The sequence below is a fragment of the Maniola hyperantus genome, chromosome 1 (assembly GCF_902806685.2).
Source record: "Maniola hyperantus chromosome 1, iAphHyp1.2, whole genome shotgun sequence".
NCBI lineage: Eukaryota > Metazoa > Arthropoda > Insecta > Lepidoptera > Nymphalidae > Maniola > Maniola hyperantus.
The window spans coordinates 14,084,849-14,108,387 of NC_048536.1; the positions used below are offsets into that span (position 1 = coordinate 14,084,849).

The window sequence follows — 23,539 nt, forward strand, 5'->3', positions numbered from 1 at the left end:
TGGGTATTTGACTCTTGATCTCTGTCTAATCAGAAATATTTAAATGCTTATATAACTTTAATATTATTTGATCGATTTAATTAGTTTTTTCAGTTTACTTTTATTTTTATCCTAGTTTATAATAAAGTAATAATATTTATCAAATTCAAAAGTAGTAAAATACCCAATTGTTGACGTAGGAGTACATCATACGTATTTTCAGTAGGTAGGTACGGAAAACTGTACCTCTTGAAGTTCTTGCGACTCCTGCAAATCTTGCAGATTTTGTGTAAGCTCCTGTAATATGTGTTATCAATAAGTTTATCCGAATAAGTAGTATAGTTAATAACATTACGATGAACTTCTTGATTACAGTCACGACCTTTAGCTGTTATGAAGTATACCTACTTCCAAAAAGAAGTGATCTCTTTTCATTTCGTTGATCATTTACCTAGAACTAAATAGATAGATGGTAAATCGTTTGGAATGATTTTATTACAGTTGATACAAATGTTTACGTAAGTCCATGAGTGTGACGACAGACCAGTATGAGATAAAGTACATCGTAAATTACACATAACTACGGACAATGAAAGGACTCTGGAAAAAATGTCGTGAGAAACAAACAGAATTGTTCGAAAAAGTTGACCTTTTGGCAACCTGTCTATGGTACTAATCAAGCTTAACTAGGCTTCAACTGCACTTAATACTTATCATTTTTGCAACTTGAATATGGAGCTATCTAATTACTACCTGAAAGTATTCCGAGTGAGATTACATTAGACTAATAGCCGAAGGGCAAAATGTGCAAGTCAGAGGTTAAATCACGTAGCGTTTTGTAATTTCTCTTGCATTACATTAGTTAAGTACACCCTGCGCCGCGCCTTTGTAATCTTAATGAGAATAGATACCTACCTACTTACTATAAGCTACCTACATGGATATCGATGTACAGTACGCGGCAGAAAATAATGTACATCGACCTTTAGAATAAGATTACGGCTTTGTAGAGCGTTAGAATAGAATAGAACACATGTTTCCGAGTATACACTCTAAGGTGGCTGTAGGGTAGACTGGGTGGATAAACGGAATAAGCATTTTAATACTTACTTGTTGGTATAGGCCCCATTCAACATACAAATTTTATTTTTCTTTTTAAAATTGCGTTGGTCCATTGTAATTTCTTTTCAGTTCTGTTTATGCTTTGTTTGTTTTCCACGTGTCTATTAGGTGCATTTTCTTCATTACTTTAGCTATTATCTACTTTACATAATAAGCCAAGATCGTTGTCAAGTGCAAATCTATCATAGTAAAACAGTAGTAATTATACAATTAGTAGAAAAATTACATTTCTTGATCATTTTCTTATAGGAATCTAAAGGAAACAAAAGGTTTAATAATTACAAGTCAGCTTCCCGATCGTGATAATTGGATCGTGTGAAACACATCACAATGTGGAAGTGATGGTGGATGATATGCGTATCACTTCCATATTTGACGATACATCATACCGTCAAACTAGCCAACTTTGCCACTCAATGATACTTTGCCCAAAAAGCAAATTCGCTATGTAATTATTTCTTTGATAAATTAACACAAACAAAAATTTGTTCGATTTTGATGGCGGGCAAAGTAATCCGGACTTTTAGCCAACATTGGTACTGATTCTGAGCAGAACCTAATTTTAGAGTATTCGCATCCTCTTCTTACTAATGTAATATGAAAAGGACAGACGCAGTTTGACAGTTTTAAATTTAATTTTTAGATGGTAAAACCCGTGATTTTAGCGCACAGTCGCGAGCCTACTGTTTAAATTTGTAGCGTGCACTAAAATTTAGAGTCTTTAAATGTAAAGTTCGTTTTAAAAAGAAAAGGATGCAATAATACTTTTTATTGTAAAAACATAGTTAGTTGTAACACACCTACGTAATGTATGTACCTATTTGCAGAAATGTTTGAGTAAAATATAATCTGTTTATATAATGTGTGAACAGTTATGTCATTAATGAGATGGTGACATATGTATACATATAATATGTATATGGAGAATTATTGCTCATAAAGTCGTACCACGGTCATCACATTAGCCTGTATACCTACTTAGGCATGCAATTTAACTAATACGTAATTATATAAAATTTAATATAAAGAATAAAATACATGCTCCTATTATTCTTAGTTCACACAATAAAATATTATTAATACAATGGGAAAATGTAAAACAAAAGACAAAGGGCATTGACGAGTGTAACTTGATGAAATTACTGTACACATTCCATTGATGTAGGGGGAATGTGTGGTCATTTATTATTATTATTATGTTAACAACTGCCTTTTGTAAGCCCCAATAGCGGGGGTAGACTGAAATCCGAAATTCAAATGTCACGTAGGTACCCTTTATCATCATAATCGTGGATGCCAATCGTTCAGGAGTCCTTTCCTATGATGCAAATGCAGAACTTTAGTCAAATATTAAAATTAATAATTATAATATTGCAGGATGCATTATTGCGTAATACAATACATATAGAATGATAACATTAATATTATAAATTTGAAAGTGTGTCTGTCTGCACTTACCTATCTCTTTACGCTTGAAATAATTAACCACATTTAGGTAAAGTTTTCAGTAGCATCCTAAGATGGTTATATATAGGGTAATAGGATAATTTTACGGAGAACAAAAGATGTTGCCCGTGATTATAATATAAACCTTAACAACGGACCAACTTGCGGGCAAAAAGCTAGTTTCATTATATAATCTTAATCCATTATGAGTGATTAATGTAATTGGACACATTAACATGATGAAACATCGTCAGCTGGATGGCACTCGATACAAGAATAAGGAGGTTATTTGTGACCCTGAGTCACGCACGGGCCGCTACTGCTGGAGTCACCATGATTTATTCTTTTGTCAGTCAGTCTGATAGATAAATGCGAATGTTACTATATTTGTCACAAGATAGTTTTGTAGTTGTCACACAGCGTCACTATATAAAACTAGTAGTCAGTGGGGACAGAAGTGGAAACTTATAACTATGAAATAACCGTGTTTTTTGAATTTTCAAAGTGCATAGTTGTTATATCAAAAATTACAATTTCATAATTTGTAAATTAAAACCATTAGTTTAGTTTTTACATCCACCAGCACTCCGAGCACTTTTAACATTAGCATGTCGGGGACGCGACCTCGAAGTTTTTAACAATAGAATAGAATAGAATATATTTTTATTCAAGTTAGCTTTTACAAGTGCTTTTGAATCGTCGAATAATTTAATTTGCCACCAATCCCAAAATAGCTCCTAGATAAGTTTTCACTTTTACAATTCGGTAACTAAAGATACCGATTCTTACGACAAATCGATTCAAAATTATGAGTTTATAGTCGTTTATATTACAACGTTGTAGATAGAAGTCATTTATCTGAATAATGTAGAGTTTACAAGGACAATCTGTTTAGGCCACAGGCACAGCATTGTGTGAGCTGTTTTGCCGCCGTAACAAGAGTTGCTATTTATTTACAGTACGCGGCCAAAAGTGATGAACATCGATCTTTAGAAGGAGACAGCAAATTTGTAGAGCACTATCTCGGTCAGACCGACAAAGCGTCATATGGGTATGAGGGACAGAGACAACGCTCTACAAACATGAAAGCGTACTACTGTAAACGTCTTTGCGGAGTGATCCTTCTGTACTCGAAAAGTACTAATAAGTAATAATTATTCTGTGGTGTTAGTTTGTCCGGTGATTGCCAGTAGCGTGGTAGCAATAGCGTCAACGAACAACTAAACCAGTACGTATCGGTGCACTCTCCCACAAACAACCCGCTTTCTCGCGATTACGACATTATCTCCTAACCAGAATAATTTCAACCACGCATCCTGTATGCAACTTGAAACATATAAAACGTAGCGAAACCAATAATTAATCTATGATATAAAATTTTATTGTATGGCCTTTTAGCGAACTGTATACCGATAAAATTGATGTTTTCACGTTTTTGAAGAAACTAATAATAAATACTGTACGTACAAATAACATTATTGGTTTCTTTCACAAATTTTGTTTACTATAAATGAATATCAGATTTTTTTAAATAAAATTAATTTTGAGCAACTTTAGATGTGATTGTTTTTCAAACCGCAAATTGTACATAAATGTTTGGAGATTTGTGATATACCATCAAAGACATTTTAATACCATCTACTAAATAGTAATAGGTATAAGTCCCGCAAGTTGCTAATGCGCGTGACCGTCATTTTAGTGACAGTGAGCTGATGGTACATTTTTATTCGGCTGACGTCAAAATGACGTCATTTCGATGGCAATGAGACATGGTTCCAGCGCAGTAACAATTTGTGGGCCTTATAAGATAGATCAAAAGGCAAAAGTTAGAATGATTCGAAGCACATACAAATCACACAACCACGTTCACCAGTGCGGAAATAAAACAATGAACATAAACCATTGTAAGACGTTAATAATAGTCATTCATTTAAATTCCTACTACTGCTACTAGCAGTTTTATTAATATTTTATTAGGTACTTTCAGCATAAAATCGTAAAACTTGTGAACATGCCAATTTTACAGTTGTTCTTTTAGTTTGAGGACTGTGGCAAGTTAATTAACTTTTAGTTTTTACATAAATGTTTTTTATGATAGTGACACTATATTGACAGTGTTGCGTTTGATAATGATATCACTGTGATGATAAAACTCAGAAAATTATCGCAGCAGAAAGCTTTTAGTTTCATCATTATCGTCAACAACAACAACTGATAGACGTCCACTGCTGGACCTTCCAACGCTGCGCTTTCCGGTGCGCAGTCGCCATTCCAGCACTCCATTCCAACATTCCATTCTTAGTTACATTGTAATGAAATCAATAAATGATATTAATGGCGTAAGAGCGCAAGTAGTTTCGGTGCCAAAATTCTCAAATTGCGATTTTCGAAAGCGTCAAATGGAATAATGGCGGTACATTTAGCCACACTTTCGCCGGTGAAAGTCAATCGTGCATTAAACATCTTTGTTTTAGCGCTGCAGATGCCAGCGGTGATAAATTAACCACTGTTTAGTCTCTCACTGCGCACACATAATACTGGAAATGTAATGTAGGCAGATTATCAACACGCGATAACAACAACAATAACTAGTAGGTACTAATTACAATAACAAGAAAAACTTATGACGTATTGAGACTTAAGATTGTTTTTTATATTCATCATCATCATGATCAACCCATCGCCGGCTCACTACAGAGCACAGGTCTCCTCTCAGAGTGAGAAGGGTTTTGGTCATACAGTCTACCACGCTGCCCATGTGTGGGTTGGTAGACAGATTGAATTTCCAAAAATCCTTTTCCTAAAAATGTCCACATCATAATAGCTATCTGCATGCCAAATTTCAGCCCGATCCATCCAGTAGGTTGAGCTGTGCGTTGATAGATCAGTCAGTCAGTCAGTTAGTCAACTATTACCTGTATAAGATACCTATGTATTTATATAGATCACAACCCATATAATAAATGCGAAAGTGTGTTTGTTTGTTGGTTTGTCCTTAAGTCACGCCGCTACGGAGCGACGCGACGGTTCGACGTGGTATTTAGCATGTATATAGTTGTAGACATAGGCAACTTTTTACTCCGGGAAATCAAAGAGTTCTCACAGGATTTTTCAAATGTTCAAAACCTACATCCACGCGGCTGAATCGCGGGCATCAGCTAGTTCTACTTCTAAATATTAGTAAAAACTGTAAGTTGTAACTACTTAATAGATACTTACTTACATTTTACAAGCTTTTTGAGAATGATTAACATAATTATTCACGTTGAAAATATTTTTTCATATAAAACCTGTTGTGTCTACTTTGGTAGACAATAGAAACTGATGGTAGCCTTGGTAGCATCAATGTCCAATAACTAAACCTGAAGTACCTTTAAAAATTATTGTAGCCAGTAATAAACCAATTTTATAACATAGTTTTTTCATACTAAGTAGCTTTTTAATGTCGTAATTAATTTTGTTCGAGTGGCATAATATCCTTGAAGTTGCGAAAGACGATAAATTGCAATTGTATTAATTTAATGTTTTGTTTAACCTAAATCAAACGACAAGATCTCCAAAACAATGGCGCCGACAATCGCCCATGTTTCATTGTTGAAACCAAATAATCCGATTGGCTGCAGTGGCATTGGTGCCCACGCTCAAAGAACCTACTTGCGCCGGCGGGCGCCAGTTACGGAACAGACTTTTATTTAGACAAGTAATCGGGATTTCGCAACTTTTCGCTGACCATCTTAGTGCCTTGCTCAACAGATTGCTAATACTCAAATTAAGCCTGTTGCATTAGTAAGGTATAATGAGATACGATAGGTACCGCTCAATCGGTATAATGCAACACGCAAAACATAAAATGAAATATGTAATTAAGAAGTTAGTTCCATCTAGTACCTACCTATCCAATAGCTATTTAGTGGACACAATCCAAAACTCGATTGGTTCACTTATAATTCGAGCCGACTAAACAAAAAAATATTTTTTTACAGATGTGTAGGTACTTTATTTGGTCTCGACTATGTTCAAAAATCTAAACTTTGCGGCAATAATCTCTAAACTAAATTAAATTGACAGGTTTAAAACTATTGTTATTCTTTTCCGTAGATGGCACTATAAAAAGGCTAGGAACACATTTTGACCTGTCATTTTAGTTTAGTTTAGAGATTTCTCAACAGAATTAGCCACATTCGTACCGATTCTGAGCACAACTAAATTTCAGAATATTCGCATCCTCTTCTTACTAATGTAATATGAAAAGGACAGACACGGTTTGAAAGTTTTAAATTTAATTTAGAGCTGTCAAACTGTGACTTTAGCTGCCAGTCACGAGCTGATTGTTTAAAGTAGCGTGCACTAAAATATTTTATAGTCTTTAAAAATAAATTTCATGTTCCGTCTTTTTTAGCAATATTAAAAAGCAAAAGATGCAGATACTCTAAATTTAATTTAGAGAAAGACAACAAATCGGCACCAATGTCTATCTTCTTTCGTAGTTCTATTGCCATAGGGCATAAACAGTTTCTACGAAGAAGTCAATTTTTTTCTCTTTCTTTGCAGGATTTGTGACCCGATTTTACTTTTCAATCTAACAAAAATGGAAAGCTGGTTGGACGATGTCAAACGAGTGCGCATTCCTCGGCCAAAATTCGAACGCAAGTACCCCGCAGAACCTCCGAAAGACTACCTCGAGGACTGTGCTGATCTTAGTGGCAAGGGAAGGCACCATCATGACAACAAAGATCTGGCTAAAGCTACTGAAGATCTCAGACGGACATTACAGGAGAAGCTATGACCGCAAAACATCAATACCTTTTGTTTTACTTTGACATATTTATCTCTAATTAAGATAAGTGATGACGACTAACATAGAAGGAAACCACATATTAATTAAGGTAGATTTAATCGTTATATTAAGCCAAGGTACTTAGTGCTGGTGTACTTAATGTAATGTGCCTTCAGACATCCCTAATTAGTTGTATTGGAGTGTAGGCTACAATTTGTAGGGCTGTCGTATTTCATTTGCTGAAAAGAAAATTGGACGTAATTATGCAAAATAGATCTACACCGGTTCTGCTGAATTGAAGTTTTAGTAAAGTAACAATATCTTAATTCTATTTGACATGTCTCTTACAATATAATGGCCAAGTATATTTATTTTCTTTTTGTACAATTGTTTCAATAAATGTTTGATCTTGAAATATTAAAAAAAATATATATACCTACGAGTTTTTATGACCATAGTTCCAAAAGTGATAATTTTGTAATTGGATTTATTTTGAATAACTACGTCCACATTTATTATTTATATAAGTAGGTACCTTAATCAATTTGATTCATTGAAGGGGAAAAAAATCATGATTTAAATATATAACGACATCGAAAAAATATAACTGATTTGCTTTTATTTTCAACTTTTAAAAAACAAGACTGTTCAATTTCTTATATAATAATGTAGCTTAAAAAAGAAGGAAATGTTAGTACCTAATAAGATTTTACCTAATATTTACCATTAAGTATTTTTAGTATAAGATGAGAACTAAATTATATTATATCCTGTGCTAATACGTAATAAAATACCTAACTACTTAAAATAAACTCTTAGTAAATATACCTGCATACATTAGGTACGTAAGCAGCATCCGCTTTAATATAATGAACCTCTAAAATTACAAAGTTTATTAAGTAGATTTCATTGATTAAATTCTATTATTCAAATTCTATTTAATCTTCGCGTTCAAACTTAAGATCGTAGAAAATTCAAAAATCTATTCTACCACCGTTGCGAAATATTTTATTTGCTTGACTTTTATATTTTTAAATCCATTTTAGGCATACAAACCAAAATAGGTCATGAACTCATTATTATATGCGAAGGTAGAGTGTACCTATAGTAAGAGGAAAGAGGGGCGAATCCCCGAGTGGGTTAGTCAGTTTATATTCAAATTAAATGTAAATGTTCCTTGTTAGTTTACCAATTACTTAATTCAGCCAATCTCATTTGCCTGTTATAACTGTTTATATTTTTGAACCTTATTTTTATGTCACTAGTTCTTTCTTTGCTAATCTAGCCTTCGTTAGTAAACTTTGTTATAAAATAGTTTGTAAGACTGATTTATTAGGTGAATTGTAGGAACTAATTTAATAAACTTCTTTGCATTAAAAGGAAACGTTCGTAGGTTTCTTTGTTTTAATTCTTTCCTTCTCCTTTGTACGTGTCTCTTGTGCCGAGGCTTTTGTCTCGAGGAAAAGGTCCGCAATACAGATGTTTCCGGATGATAATTCCGCAAACAAAGATTTAACAGTCGGGTGGAGCTCATCTGCAGAATTAGGGATTATAATGCCGAACAAATATTAGGTAAGTACTCCGAATTATCCCGCGAATAATGGGATCAAATAAGATTAAACGAAATGGAAAACAAAAATAAACATGAAAGGAAACAGTGATATATATTAAACTAGATCGTTCCCGCGGCTTCGTCTACGTGGATTTTGGTTTTTATTAATCCAGTGGGAACTCTTTGATTTTCCGGGAAAATCAGTAACTATGCTCGTCTCTACGATACAAGCTATATCTGTATACTGTACTCTTGTCGAAATCAGTTAAACGGATTGATTTTTAAAATTCCATGGAAATTTTTCCATTTTCCGGGACAAAATTAGCTTATGTCCTACCCCGGGACGTAAGCTATCTTTGTACCTTTCATTTAAGTCGATTAAATGGATGGGCCTTTTAAAATCCTGTGAGCATTTATTGATTTTCCGGGACAAAAAGTAGCCTATGACCTATGTCCGTTTAAGTTATCTCTATTTACCAAATTTAGTTGAAATTTGTTAAATGGATCGACCCTTTAAACCCCTCTTTACATATTGCAATTCAATTCGAATCCAATAAAATCCAGATCGAATCTGGATGCAGTGTGCGTAAAGAGCAATATACCTAACTAGCTTATGCTCGCGACTTCGTCCGTGTGGACTACACTTTCAAACCCCTATTTTACCAACTTAGGTGTTGAATTTTCAAAAATCCTTTCTTAGCGGATGTCTACGTCATAATAGCTATGTGCATGCCAAATTTCAGCCCGATCCGTCAGGGGGTTTGAGCTGTGCGTTGATAGATCAGTCAGTCAGTCAGTCACCTTTTCGTTTTGAATATATAGATATAGGTACCTGCTAAGAGAGAAAGTAATTTTTCCAAGCACCTCTATATATTACTACGGTTTTTGTATAAAATAGATGGAAATAAGTTAAAACAAAAAGGTGAATGATGTCATCGAATCAGGGAGCCGATATTAAAAACGCAAAAACCTCTTTAATTACCATATTTGGTGCGGCTTAAATATTAGTCTGAATCACTGAACAGTATAATACGTTTTACCTTTTTTATTTGAAGGTCGAATAAACGATCGGCTTACCGAAAAGTCGTCCGAACCATTGCCATACTCTTACATTACGGAACGGAATGACAAAAATAAGAAACAAAGCATTTCTGTATATAAAAGTAGATGATACAGATACCTATATTGGTACTTCAGGGGCTTCATAAATAAAACTTAATGCATTGGAAGAACAGTATGGAAGGTTATTTTTACTGTTTTAACAGCATTAACGGGCAAAGTCTATAAAATATTATTATTATAAGCAAAGTCGAGACTGACTACGCAGAATCAAGGTTTGGCAAATAAAATAACCATGGATGTAGGAAATAATGGTTATACTAGGTACAGAAGGTACCAGTATAGTCCTAATTTCTTTGGTGTAACCATATATTTTATTTGTCAAACCTTGATTCTGCTTTAACAACTTTAACGGCCGAAGTCAATGAGCAAAGTCGAGGCTTACTGGGGAGCAACAAGGTTTGGCAAATAAAATATATGAGAAATGCTCCGAATGGCTAGGTAATTAGCTAAATCAAGACGCCTTCAATACGCCTTTTTTTGATTCAAATAAAATCTTAACATAACCTGGCGTGTAATAAATAATTTATAGCCAACCACCTGACTCGACACTGTTGATACCTAGTGCCAGGGCAAATCCTGCTAATAAACATCGATATTTTAGGACCCTGGTCGGAAGCTCTACACGACTTCACCAGTACCTAGTATTATTAAATACTAACTAGCTTTTATCTTATTATTTACTGGGCTTCAAAAGGCTTATCACCAATTTTCATACTTCTAATTTCAAAAATGTTGGACTTCCATACAAACTTTCATCCCATATTTAACCCCTTTAAAGAATGAATTTTCAAGGACCTTTCAATTCTTACTCAACTAAGAAAGGATTTTTGAAATATGGATCGTCATCATCATCATCATCGGCGCTACAACATTGTGGGCCCGGGCCTGCTCCAATTGATTTCTCCATTTTCAACCCGAAGGCTTTTTTATCTCGGTTAACTCCATCAACTCGGTAGGCCAAAGCTGAGATGCATAGATGGAAACGTATCTATTATATAAGAAACCAAAGTCCTATTTTCATGCTTATTGCTTCTAGACCATCCTGCACCGGTTCAAGGTGTGCGTTATCTATCAGAATATCTTTATCGTAAGTAAATGCGTTCTAATCCACACTGCATTTTGATATTTAAGTAATACCTACTTCTAGTTTCGTGTTTCCTTTTTCCAAATGAATAACCAAAGCTACGTGCCGATAGAATGATGAATTAGGTAATAGTCATTTACAAAAACTGCTCGGAACTGGCAAAATGAGAGTGAATGTGTTAGACAGCTGGCTTTCCGCCAACGTGCTTAGTTATATTGTATGTTCCACCATATGGGGAGGTATTAAAATTGATAAATTATAGTCTCTACGTCATACGAAATAAGAACTTTAGGTATTCCAATCCAAGTTCTACGACTAGGAGTATTGTTGTATAGCTGGAGGAACAGTCTACGTGTCCGAGCTCAATAATTTCAATCTATCAGCATAATATTTTTCTTTTGATGGTTGGTTCAGGCGTCATCATAATAATATTATAGTGTCCCTAAAGTCACAGTCCCTCCAGTTAGGTCCCTTCTCGATTAAGACAACGACTGAAAACGCTTCCTCGTAGCTAGCTCTAGGCTATACAATATACACCTATAACAACAAAGCGTCTTCGAGGTCTCCAATTTCTTACGTCACTCGAATCATGGCATTCGTGGCGCGATCTCGGGAGCGTATGGACTACCTATCTAATCTAGTCCCACAAAACCAATCCATCGCCGTTGGTTCAGTCCAATCAGTAATGGATGGGGATGGTAAAAAGCGATCACAATACAATGGCAAGGGGCAACGGTCAACGTGACACAGGGTCTGGAAAAACCCTGCATAGCGGCCAACGTTCAAGAAGAAGATCGCCAGCCCAGTACTGAGCATCAGGTCTTTTATCAGAATTAGAAGGGTTTAAGCCACCACCCTGGTCAAGAGCGAATCATTAAACTTCAAACATCTTTGAGAACATTATGGAGAGCTCTCACGCATTCGGGTTTCCTCACAATGTTTTCCTTCCCCAAAAGGAAAGAAGATCCGTAAAAAACACAGCAGTTGCTCTGTTTAAAAAGAAATCAGTCCTTCGAACCTAAAATAAAAGTTGATTTACCTCACTACCTAAATTATGCGACCCATAGATTGCTTCATCGTAAAATTCGTATGAAATAAATTATAGCAGACTTTTCCGTTCCGGTGCGCATTGTATAAACTCTACACTCGTGAGCTGAAAACAACTAAATTTCTCTAAAAATAACCCCGTTGGAGTGTCCAATTCGTTCAGTTTTAGAGGTAAAATAAAATGATACTCGGCTGAAAAACGATACCCACAATTTTCTAAAAGCCAAAGATTTTATTTTAACCATCCTCCACAGGATTATAAAACTGTATAATTTTAAATAGAGATTTAAGCAATTGAAGAGCCATTGTTTTTATTCCATTTACTTTGTAGTAAGCTCATGTTGACCGGTATGGCTACAGTAACATGGTTAATAACGCAACCTATAACCTAAAATAAAAATAAAATATCATATCTTTTTTTACATAATCTTTCTGTCTTAAATCTCCAAACACGAAAGTTTTTAAAATTGATGTAAGTACCTAAATACTATGATAGATGGAAATATAATTTAGCCTTTATAAAGGTTGCAACTCGCTAAAGCGCAGGCGTAGCGACACGTAGGTGAGTGTTACGTCTACGTCTTTCACAGTTTTGTATATCACTCACTCGTCTTGTGACGTCATGTAGATTTTCAAAGCTGTATTGTAGACTGAGTTACGCAACTGCAACATATGATACAAGTCGCGTGATCGACTGGTTTCTATGGCTGTGTCGCACGTCGCCGACGATTACAGGTAGATTTTGAGCTACGCGACTGTGACGCGCTACGGCAACACGTAGGCATTGGCTTTGGAGACGATAGAATTGGGAGACGACACTTGCGCATTGCTTTGAAATGTAATAGAGAACATTATTGAGGTAAACGATTACGACGGACGTGCAAAACCTTGCATACCGATTCTATGTCACTTAGGGTAAGCCCGAAATAAGCTGTAAATTTTCACCCCATGGTTTTATCCGCAGAATTCTGTGACGTGTGGAAATTTTAATATAGAGGAGCCGAAAAATATACGTGCAAACGTCTATATATACAAAAAACTTAAAATAGAAAATTCATTGAATTGTTAGTGTGCGCTTCTGCACATCTCACTATGCTGGATTGGTTGGAATTCTTCAGGAAAACACTTGTTGAAGCACTATTTTGTTTATTCCTTAGGTACTGCTACCGCTAGGTCTGGAGGAGAACTGTGCCGGCATACAAAACCGGGCCAGTATTTATTTGAAAATCCCATAAAAAAAGTAGACCATCTGATTGGCTGGCCAATCAGAGGATCTTTACATTGACCAATCAGGAGAGAGCAAGCTCGAGAGGTGTGGCCTACTCAGAGGGGTCTTTTCGACTCCGGGCTATACCGTAGTGAGAGCCGCGCCTCTCGCTCTATAATTATTCCTATCCCTTTCTACAACTATCTCGCTCTATCACTGTTGCTATCTCTATCTACGCTATTTCTCTCGCTCTAAACTATTGCTTTCTCTGTCTATTTCTATTTATGAAATCTTTATCAAAGGCTATTAAATCTAAGTTATTTACATAGTAAAATCTTAACAAATCCTATCATAACTATGCTACTGTTTACATGCTACTTAAGTATATACTATACATAAGACTTTGCTAAACATTGTTTATCTATACTATATAAAATCCTATAATAACTGGTTAACTATTAATTGTCAATCAATACACACACTAGGCACTATATCGTCCCGCACATCCTCCCGCCGTGCGATTATGTCGCATTGTCTGTCGGTGCGGGCGCGTCGTCCGTCGATACAGGCAGGACCACCAGCTTCCTCACCGGCCGTTGCAGCACTCCGCCTTTGGTCCGGATGTCCACTGCGCGCACGACGTTGTCTGGTCCTGGATACGTTGCGATGACTCTGCCTCGGATCCACACGTTTCGGGGCAGGTTGGCGTCGACGACTTGCACCAGGTCGTTGCTCTGGATCGCTGGGCCTCGTCCATGCGGCTCCCGCCGGTTTTGGAGTTCCGGCAGGTACTCCTTCACCCAGCGCGTCCAGAAGATGTCGGCCAATCGCTGCGAAGCTCGCCACGTAGATCTGGAGACCGCATCCTCTTCGTTGAATGTACCTGGCAGCGGTACACGTCCTGGACCTCCCAGCAGGAAATGGTTCGGTGTCAGCGCTTCTGGATCATCTGGACTGACTGAGACGTGAGTCAGTGGTCTGCTGTTGACTGTATATTCCACTTCGGCCAGCAGGGTGGAGAGGACCTCTTCTGTAGGATGGCGTTCGTGGAGTGTTGCTGTCAGCGCCGTCTTCACGGAGCGCACCAGTCGCTCCCAAGCTCCGCCCATGAACGGCGCCCCGGGTGGAATGTAGCGCCAGGAGATTGTCTTCTTGGCTGCTTCCTCTGCTGTTGCTTCGTCGAGTGCTTGACGCAGCTCCTTGTCTGCTGCCTTCAGGTTGCTACCGTTATCTGACCAGACTTCAGTTGGAGACCCTCGTTTCGCCATCATCCTCCTCAGTGCCATCACCGCCGAGTCTGCGCTGAGTGAGCCGGCGATCTCCAGATGTATGGCCCTGTGGTGAAGATGGCCACCCATCTCTTCTGTCTTGTTCGGCCGACGGTCACGGAGAGAGGCCCGAAGTAGTCTACCCCGGTGAATGTGAAGGGACGTCTGTGATGAGCTAGGCGGCATCCTGGCAGGTCTCCAGTCCTGGGGTATGGTGGCTTCTGAGTCTTCATTCGGCAGAAAAGGCAGCGTCGTATGACCATTCTTGTTACAGGTCTCAGGCGTAGCACCCAGTACTGCTGTCGGCACTCGTTCACTGTCGTCTCGACGCCGGCGTGGTGAAGCTGCTGATGCACTGCATTCACCCAGAGTCTGATTGTCGAGTGGTCACCGTCGAGCACCATTGGACTCTTCAGATGTTCTGTTATGCCTTCTGTTGCTTGAATTCGGCTTCTCAGTCTGATGGTGTTGTTGACGTACTCGACGCTCAGCTGGTGTAGGCGGCTCTCCTTGTTAAGTGTCTTGCTATTGTTCAAGGCTTCTATTTCTTCTCCGAAGGAGTCCTCTTGAGATGAGCGCATCAGGAGTTCTTCGGCTCTTCGGAGATGTTCTGCGGTGACTGGGAGAAACTTCCTGCTGGACGATGCTGTTGTCTTCACTATTTGTTTCTGTTTCGTCGCAGGCTTGTTCGTCTTCTTCCAGTTTGGGTCCTTTTCTGTGTTCTTTCTTGTCCTTCTGTAGTTGACACTCTGTTTGGTGGCTCTACAGAGTTCGATGAACTGCAGAACTCGAGCTGTGGTGTACCGGAGTCTGTCCCAGTTTGAGAAGCGAGACACCTCAGGTAAGGCTTGTGAAAGCTTCGGCTTGCTTCTGTCTATGACATGGTGTATTCTCTCTTCGCCAGAAGGTTCTTCTTTTTCTGTAGACACTTCGACGGGCCATTGGTCTTCTGCCTCGTAGAGAAAGTCGGGTCCCTTGTACCAGCGGTGCTTCTCGTCGAATGATGTTGGCACGTCTCGCGTAGCGTCGTCTGCTACGTTCAGCTTCGTTGGCACCCAGCGCCATTCGTTGACTTTGGAAGACTCTTCTATTGCAGCCAGGCGATGTGCTACGTAGGGCTTGTATGAGCGTGCTCCTGTTCGGATCCAGGTGAGTACGGTCTTGCTGTCTGTCCAGAACACCTTGCAGTCTGGTTTTCTCTCGTGCTCTTCTATGACTGTTTCGGCGAGTCTTGTACCCATCACTGCTGCCTGGAGCTCCAACCTCGGGATGGACGTCAACTTCAGCGGCGTAACCTTCGCTTTGGCCATGATGAGCGATAGGCTGACTTCACCATCCGGTGTCACTGTCCTCCAGAAGACGACTGCTGAGTACGCTGCTTCGCTTGCATCGGTGAACACGTGTAGCTGGATTGAAGTGGCGTCGTTGTACTGGAGGTAACGCCTTGGGATTGCCACGCCGCTGAGGTTCTTCAGATGATTCATCCAGTCTTGCCACTGCTCAGCCAGGTCTTCATCTATTTCGTCATCCCACGACGTGCCTCTTCGCCATACTTCTTGCAGCAGCTGTTTCGCTCTTATGGTGACAGGTGATGCGAGCCCGAGCGGATCAAAGAGTGACATGACCACTCGCAGCGCTTCTCTCTTCGTCGGTGTCTTCCCACTGATGAGTGTTGGTGCGACGCGTGCCAAGTTGAGGTTGAAGGTGAGTTCGTCTGTGTTGAGCTTCCAAATGACACCCAGCACCCTTTCTGTCTTCTCTTCTGGCTTGTAGAGTTCCATGTCTTCTGTTGGTTCAACTTCGCCCAGTGCTTCTAACAGTTGAGGAGAGTTCGACTTCCATTGTTTCAACTCAAAGCTGGCCTTTGAGTGCACTTCGCGTACTGACTTCGTGATGCGTACTGCTTCTTCGAGGTTTCTGAAGCTGTCCAAGTAGTCGTCCACGTAGTGCTTCTGTACGATGGCAGCTGCGGCTTCAGGGTGAGCTTCTTTGTGCTGTTCAGCATTCAAGTTCTTGATGTAGATTGCTGTAGATGGAGAACTTGATGCACCGAAGATCAACGAAGTCATTCTATATTCTTCAGGTGGTTGGCTGTCTCTTCGTTCCCCTCGCCACAGATAGCGCAGTGCGTCCCTGTCTTCAGCTCGCAGCTTGACTTGCATGAACATCTCCTTGATATCCGCTGTGACTGCTACTGCGTGTTGCCGGAATCGCATGATGACGCCAGGCAGTGACTGCAGGAGATCAGGTCCTTTGAGTAGCATGTCGTTGAGAGCTACTCCTTTTGTCTTCGCTGCTGCGTCGTGTACCACTCGGAGCTTCTCAGGCTTCATCGGGTTGATCACTGCGAAATGTGGCAGGTACCATGTCTTGCCAGCAGTCTTCTGTTTCGGAGCGAGTTCAGCGTATCCTTTTGAGATGAGAGCTTCCATCTGTTCTGTGTACTTCTGTTTCAGCTTGGGGTCTCGATCGATCTTCTTTTCTATGTTGTGAAGTCGCTTCAGTGAGTTGTGGTAGTTGTCCGGGAACGTAACATCTTCTTTGCGCCAGAGAAGTCCTGTTTCATATCTTCCATCTTCCTGTTTGGTAGTGGTCTTCTCCAGGATACGAAGTGCTTGTTCTTCCGGATCTGTCTTCGGTTTCTTCGGCTGTATGCAGAGTGCGTCCATCTCGAAATACTGCTTAACGAGGCTGTCCAGGTCGTCTTCTGTTCCCTCTGTGACGTGCGATACGAAGTCGATGCTACGTCCGGCGGCGCGGCTCTGGCTGCCGTGTAGCACCCACCCCAGCGGTGTGAGAGAGGCTACTGGTTGATTGCTATTTCCTCTTCTCACTTCTGTTGTCAACAGGAGGTGCCAATTATCTTGACCGATCAGGACTCGAGGCTTGATGTCTGCATATGCGAGGTAGTCGCGGATGTCTGCCAGGTGTGTGCAGCCGTCCACCAACTCTCTTGAAACCCGTTGCGATGACACTTGAAGGTTCTTCACTGTTCGTGCTTGTATACGTTCTTCATGATCGTTGAGACCTCTCAGCTTGATGTTCACTCTTCTTGAGGCTGACTCTGATGTCTTCATGTCGTTGATAGTTTCTATCTTCAAGGGATCGATGGGTCCTGATGCTCCGATGAGTTCGGCTATGCTGTTGTCTATCAATGTCACTGTTGACCCGTCGTCCATCAAGGCGAATGTGTTGAGAGCTCCTTTGGGCCCCTCAACTTGCACTGGAATAATCTTCAGATAGGATTGTTTCTTCTGTATAGTCCACGCCGAGTTGATAATTTCTGTGATTTCGACGCCTTCTTTCTTCTCCGGTGCCTTGGTGTAGTGCAGCATCTTGTGGTGAAAGTATTTGCAGCTGTTGACGCCACACGCTTTGACCCGGCAGTTGTGTGTTCTGTTTCTGTACCGAAGACATCGAAAACACAGGCGTTTGGACTTGGCTATGTCCCATCTTCCGTTTGCATCCGCATTCTTGAATTGTTCACAATCGCTTGCCCCGTGCTCTCCTTCACAGATGGCGCACTTGGGTGTATACTGTTTTTCTGTTACGTTGTGAATTTTCTGCGGTCTTCTCTGTTGCGTGGCAGGCGCATGTGATGTATGTGGTGCCACTTGTTCAGGAAGCGCGTACGGCCCGCACAGCTCCGCTTCTCTCTTGAGGAACTTCTCCATCTTCATTAGGTCCGGATCTTCTTTCGGCTGTAGTACTGCGAAGTCATAGTATCTATAGCGCAGCGTAGGTGTGAGCTTGTCCACGACCGTCTTCGAAACCTCCGGGTTGAACATGTAGTTCACGCAGCTGAGTGTCTTCAGAGTCGCGACCACATTGGAGACCTTCGTCGAGAAGATGCAGATGTCGCGCGGTGAATCGGTAAGGCGCGGCAATCCATGTAGAGCTTCTATCTCCATCATAGCGATGGATTCTGGTCTTCCGAATCTGGATTCCAATGTCTTCATTACTTCTGTTGGGTGCGCGCTGGTGATGAGAAGACCTTCAACTGCTTCTTTTGCTCTTCCCTTCAAGTTTCTTCTTAGACGATTTGTGTTTTCTATTGTGGTGAACATGCTTTCTGTTTCGTAATATGCGGCGCGGAACGGTAGCCATTCCTGATGTGATCCTCCGAAGATGGGCAGCTCGATGAACTTCGGGCGTCGTGCTGCTTTGACGGCGAGCGTGATGGCTTCGGCGAGTTCTGTTAGACCCGGTTGCACTCCCGCCGGTGACTGAAGTGGATTCTGGTGCTTCTGTTGTCCCGTGCTGTTGACCACTGGTTCTATAGGGTAGTGTGGCTCGCTGGTGATCGCTAGCGCGGGGCGTGGGGGCTGTGACTCCAGCCAGTTGCCCACTCGTTCGCTCGTCTCGGCTCCGGAGTGGATGGATGCACCATCATCTTCCATTTCATCTTCTGTTTCTTCAGCTTCCATGGCGGTGATGCGGGCAGCGGCTAGTTCGACCTGAAGACGTAGCAGTTCTCCCTTGGCCTTTGCTATTCTATGCGCCTTGCTGCGGCTGTGGGTCGACCCCTCCCCCTTCTTGCTAGGAGGGAGTGGTACTTCTTGCGGCTTGACAGTCCTCCTCCTCTTCTGGATGGCCGACGCTTCTCTAGCCTGGCTACGCCCCTGTTCTATAGCGGAGGCCTCCACGGCAGCGGGGGGCCCCAACTGTGTCGCATCGGCGGGCAGTGCCAACGCGACGGTGGTAGGCGCAGTCATCTGTGAGGCGGCGGTGGTCGCAGTCATCTCTCTGACTGACGCGGAGGAAGGCACGGCGGACGTCGATGTCTCGGAGGGTGGCACGGCCGTCGACCTGGATGTCGCGGAAGTGTCTGTTGCCGCCCTCGACGCCGTTCGCTCCGACACTGTAGTTTCTGTTGCGGCGGTGGTAGCAGTATCCTCTGATGTGGCCGGAGACTCTTCTTCTGTTGAGGCCTTGCGGTTCTTGAGCTCCTGCCGTGTCACTGGCATATTTTCCGAATTCGATGAATATTCTTCAATTTTCCCGATTTTCCAACGGATCCGGCTCGAAGGACCATTCAATGTGCGCTTCTGCACATCTCACTATGCTGGATTGGTTGGAATTCTTCAGGAAAACACTTGTTGAAGCACTATTTTGTTTATTCCTTAGGTACTGCTACCGCTAGGTCTGGAGGAGAACTGTGCCGGCATACAAAACCGGGCCAGTATTTATTTGAAAATCCCATAAAAAAAGTAGACCATCTGATTGGCTGGCCAATCAGAGGATCTTTACATTGACCAATCAGGAGAGAGCAAGCTCGAGAGGTGTGGCCTACTCAGAGGGGTCTTTTCGACTCCGGGCTATACCGTAGTGAGAGCCACGCCTCTCGCTCTATAATTATTCCTATCCCTTTCTACAACTATCTCGCTCTATCACTGTTGCTATCTCTATCTACGCTATTTCTCTCGCTCTAAACTATTGCTTTCTCTGTCTATTTCTATTTATGAAATCTTTATCAAAGGCTATTAAATCTAAGTTATTTACATAGTAAAATCTTAACAAATCCTATCATAACTATGCTACTGTTTACATGCTATTTAAGTATATACTATACATAAGACTTTGCTAAACATTGTTTATCTATACTATATAAAATCCTATAATAACTGGTTAACTATTAATTGTCAATCAATACACACACTAGGCACTATATCGTCCCGCACAGTTAGTAAAATCACTATCATAAAATTTACATACATATATGTACTTAATACAATTTATACAATTTCGATGTCACAGAATTTGGCGGAAAAAATGGCACGACGATGACAATGACACAGTGCGGGTTTGCCGTCGCGTGTCGTCGTCGCACGTCGCGGTTGCGTACCGCAAAATCCACCTTATCTCCAATGCTCTCTATACAGTTTAATACAAATTAAAAAGCAATATCGCGTGGCGCTCTCATGCGTTACGGTTGCGTAGCTCGAAATATACCTTAATTGAGGTGTACTTAGTAATAATTAAGAAAGCATAAGTGTCTAAGTACTTACAGTGTCGTCGTAATGCTGCGTGTGAAGTGCTGTCGTGCTGCCCTCCCTTGAGTTACATGGCGATGAATGTCTTCTGGACCGGCTCTCGTCCTCGTACTCCTGATCACAGAAGACATTGTCAACCATTCAATCATATACTGTGAAAATACACTTATAAGAAAGTCTTACAGAAAGGCTCACTGCTTTATACATGGCTTTTACGTAAATACATATATGACAGAAATGTGTATAAGCCATGTATAAGCAAAGTGTATATGGTCACATTAGATACGGCCAAAATAAACAAATCAATTTTTTCTGTAATCTGTCGATATGGCAGTAACTTATCAACAGATTGAAAGGGTTGATTATTAACTTCCGTTAAAAGTTATCAGTTTTTATCACCCGTGCACACATTCGGAAAGAAACACGTCGCATGCAAGTAAATAATAAGCACTCCACGATAAAAAAGTTTTTACCTTTACAAAATAACACCACTGAATACACTTTTAAATTCGGCTGCAACTTTAATGAGAATACGTTCTATTTACTACAAAGTACAGTATAGTAACAATTACACACGAACATTTTGAACACACGCTTTTTGAGTAAGTAGTAAAATTCATTTTTAAGATCTACGGTAAAATTTTCACGACTGAAACTCTATTTATTAAATTTATTTTTTACCGGTATTTTTTTTGTTGAACTTTAAGTAAGTTATTTATTAAACAAAACCTGCACTCGCGAAAAATGTGTTAAACAATTAACCGTAGACTCTTTGGATACCAAGCTACGTTTTTGTGTGTAGTTGCTACTTTACGGTGCAGTTACTACGAGTTACGTCTACGGTAGCTTTACTTAAGATGGCAGATGGACAAGTCAGTGCAAATGTGGCGAAGGTTGATCAAAGGTAAGACGAAGATGTGAGGCTCCGAGAGACCGCGACTATACTGAATGGGAGGGATGATCAAGAGGCTGCAATTGATTTTTGCAGCTATTTTTGCATGGCTTAGTTTAGGTTCTATCTTGATGAGTAAATGTCGTCATGCATATTTCAGTAAGTAAGTATGTTCAATATATGCAATGTATGTAGTGATAACGGCTTATTCCGTTTATCCACCCTAAAACGGCCAGCCTATAGGGTGTAGGTATACTCGGATATTTATACAAATTCACCGTCCGGGGTGGATAGACGGTCACACGTTTCCGAGTATACACCCTAGGGTGGCTGATTTAGGGTGGATAAACCGAATAAGTCAAAATAACTTGTGATTCACCGTCATCATTAATGACGGTAGATAGGTACAGCAATTTAGCTGTCCTGGGCCTGCTCCAATCAAAACATTTAAATGCTGGAATCAAACATTTAAATGCAAACTGGAGCATATTTAAGGATCATATCAAAAAATCAAATTATACTGCGAGTAATTATTATTAGATATATAATGTATGGGAACGAGCCGTTACATTTGAATTTGTATACCCATTTTTAGCACGACCGAGCTTTTTGTAGGGAATAGAAAGGAAAAGGTTTGTAACATAATATCCTACCTATCGGTAATTTTGCTGTAGGAAGTTGTTCCACACAAACTTTAACACGTTATTTCATAGGCTTCTATAGTATATACTTATAGAGGTATATTATAGGGGCATAAGTACATCCTATAGAGGGGCTAAAAATTTTCCGTTCCTATTCCATCGCTAGACTGTAAAATATATCTCAAAGTTTAGCAGTGGTGGTTGCAATAAGGTTCACTTGAGTTGGCCTTCAGGAGAAAGAAAACACGTCTACTTTAGTTCATTGTTTATTGGCCACTGACTTACTATTTTACATGCACGAATAATAAATGCAATTTTGAACCGAACATGCCGCCCGCCAAAAGGGCTCTAAGAGACCTTTTATTTAAATAATTATTCTATAAATACATATTAAATCATTTCACGAAATTAAGTACATTACATCATATCTAAACACTAATTTTATCGCTGACAATAAAAATGTTTTTTCTCGCATCATTAATAGGTAAATATGAATAAATCAAATTTGAAAATTGTAGGAATTCTTGTAAAACAAATTAATATATGAAAACGAACTCATTGATTCATCACTTAACGTTAACACCAACAGGTATAAAACACAACATAGAAATAGATCGTTTTAAATTGCTGTATCCACTTTTTACACTATAAACTCTAGTGAGTCTATCAGGACCAGGATGTATAATATTAACTATCTGTCCTAATTATTCACCTTCCTGGAGGCACTCCCTAGTTTTTTATGAGCTTCTAACTCTGGACCTTATCTCCTTCCTTTATATTTTGAATTTCTTCCTTACTTCTTGTTTGATGCATGTATGTAATGCCTCTTCTATTTCATCCGTTATGACAACGAATTAAGTGTTAGTGTCCCTTTTAATCCCTTTACAATTTAAGAATCCTGTAGCATATATTATGTAGTAGTGATTCTGACAGATCGTCAATTTCCAGATTTTATAAATGGAGGTAGTATCATCCTTGACACTCAGGTGTGTATTCATTGTTGTTGCTTTTACCTTCTCTAGTTCTGTATCTTCATTATTTAATCTTTCCACTACTAAATCCTTCTGTTTCAGTAGTTCCGGTCCATGCTATCAGAGGGAGCAGTTCTTCAGTGCTGGGGCCAACATGACTCGGTAAGCGATGTCAGGTGGATTGTTTTGGGATTGGATGTGGTACCATTTATTTCCAACGTGGTCGAGTATTGTGATCACACTATTTCGAATAAAGGTCTGCCGTCTATTAGGGTTTCCTTGCAGCCATGATAATTCAATCATAGAATCGGTTCAACCGAATATTTGGGTTATTGGGATTGCATTGTCTCGCCGACTTGTTTCAGTAACTTGGAGAGGAGGACGGCTCTATAAACCTTCGTCGAAGCATCACAATAGTCAGGTATAGTAACCTCCTTC

General features: G+C 40.0%; 1 protein-coding gene across 6 annotated transcripts in view; it reads right to left on the reverse strand.

Moving 5' to 3' along the window:
- LOC117983340 (whirlin-like) overlaps positions 1 to 23,539 on the reverse strand; it is a 131,611-nt gene that overhangs the window by 33,221 nt on the left and 74,851 nt on the right. For all 6 annotated transcript variants that reach the window (XM_069499011.1, XM_069499025.1, XM_069499021.1 and 3 more), the window contains one exon: positions 20,613 to 20,711. In XM_069499011.1, coding sequence (XP_069355112.1) covers positions 20,613 to 20,711 — 99 coding nt within the window. The remainder of the gene's footprint in view (positions 1 to 20,612; positions 20,712 to 23,539) is intronic.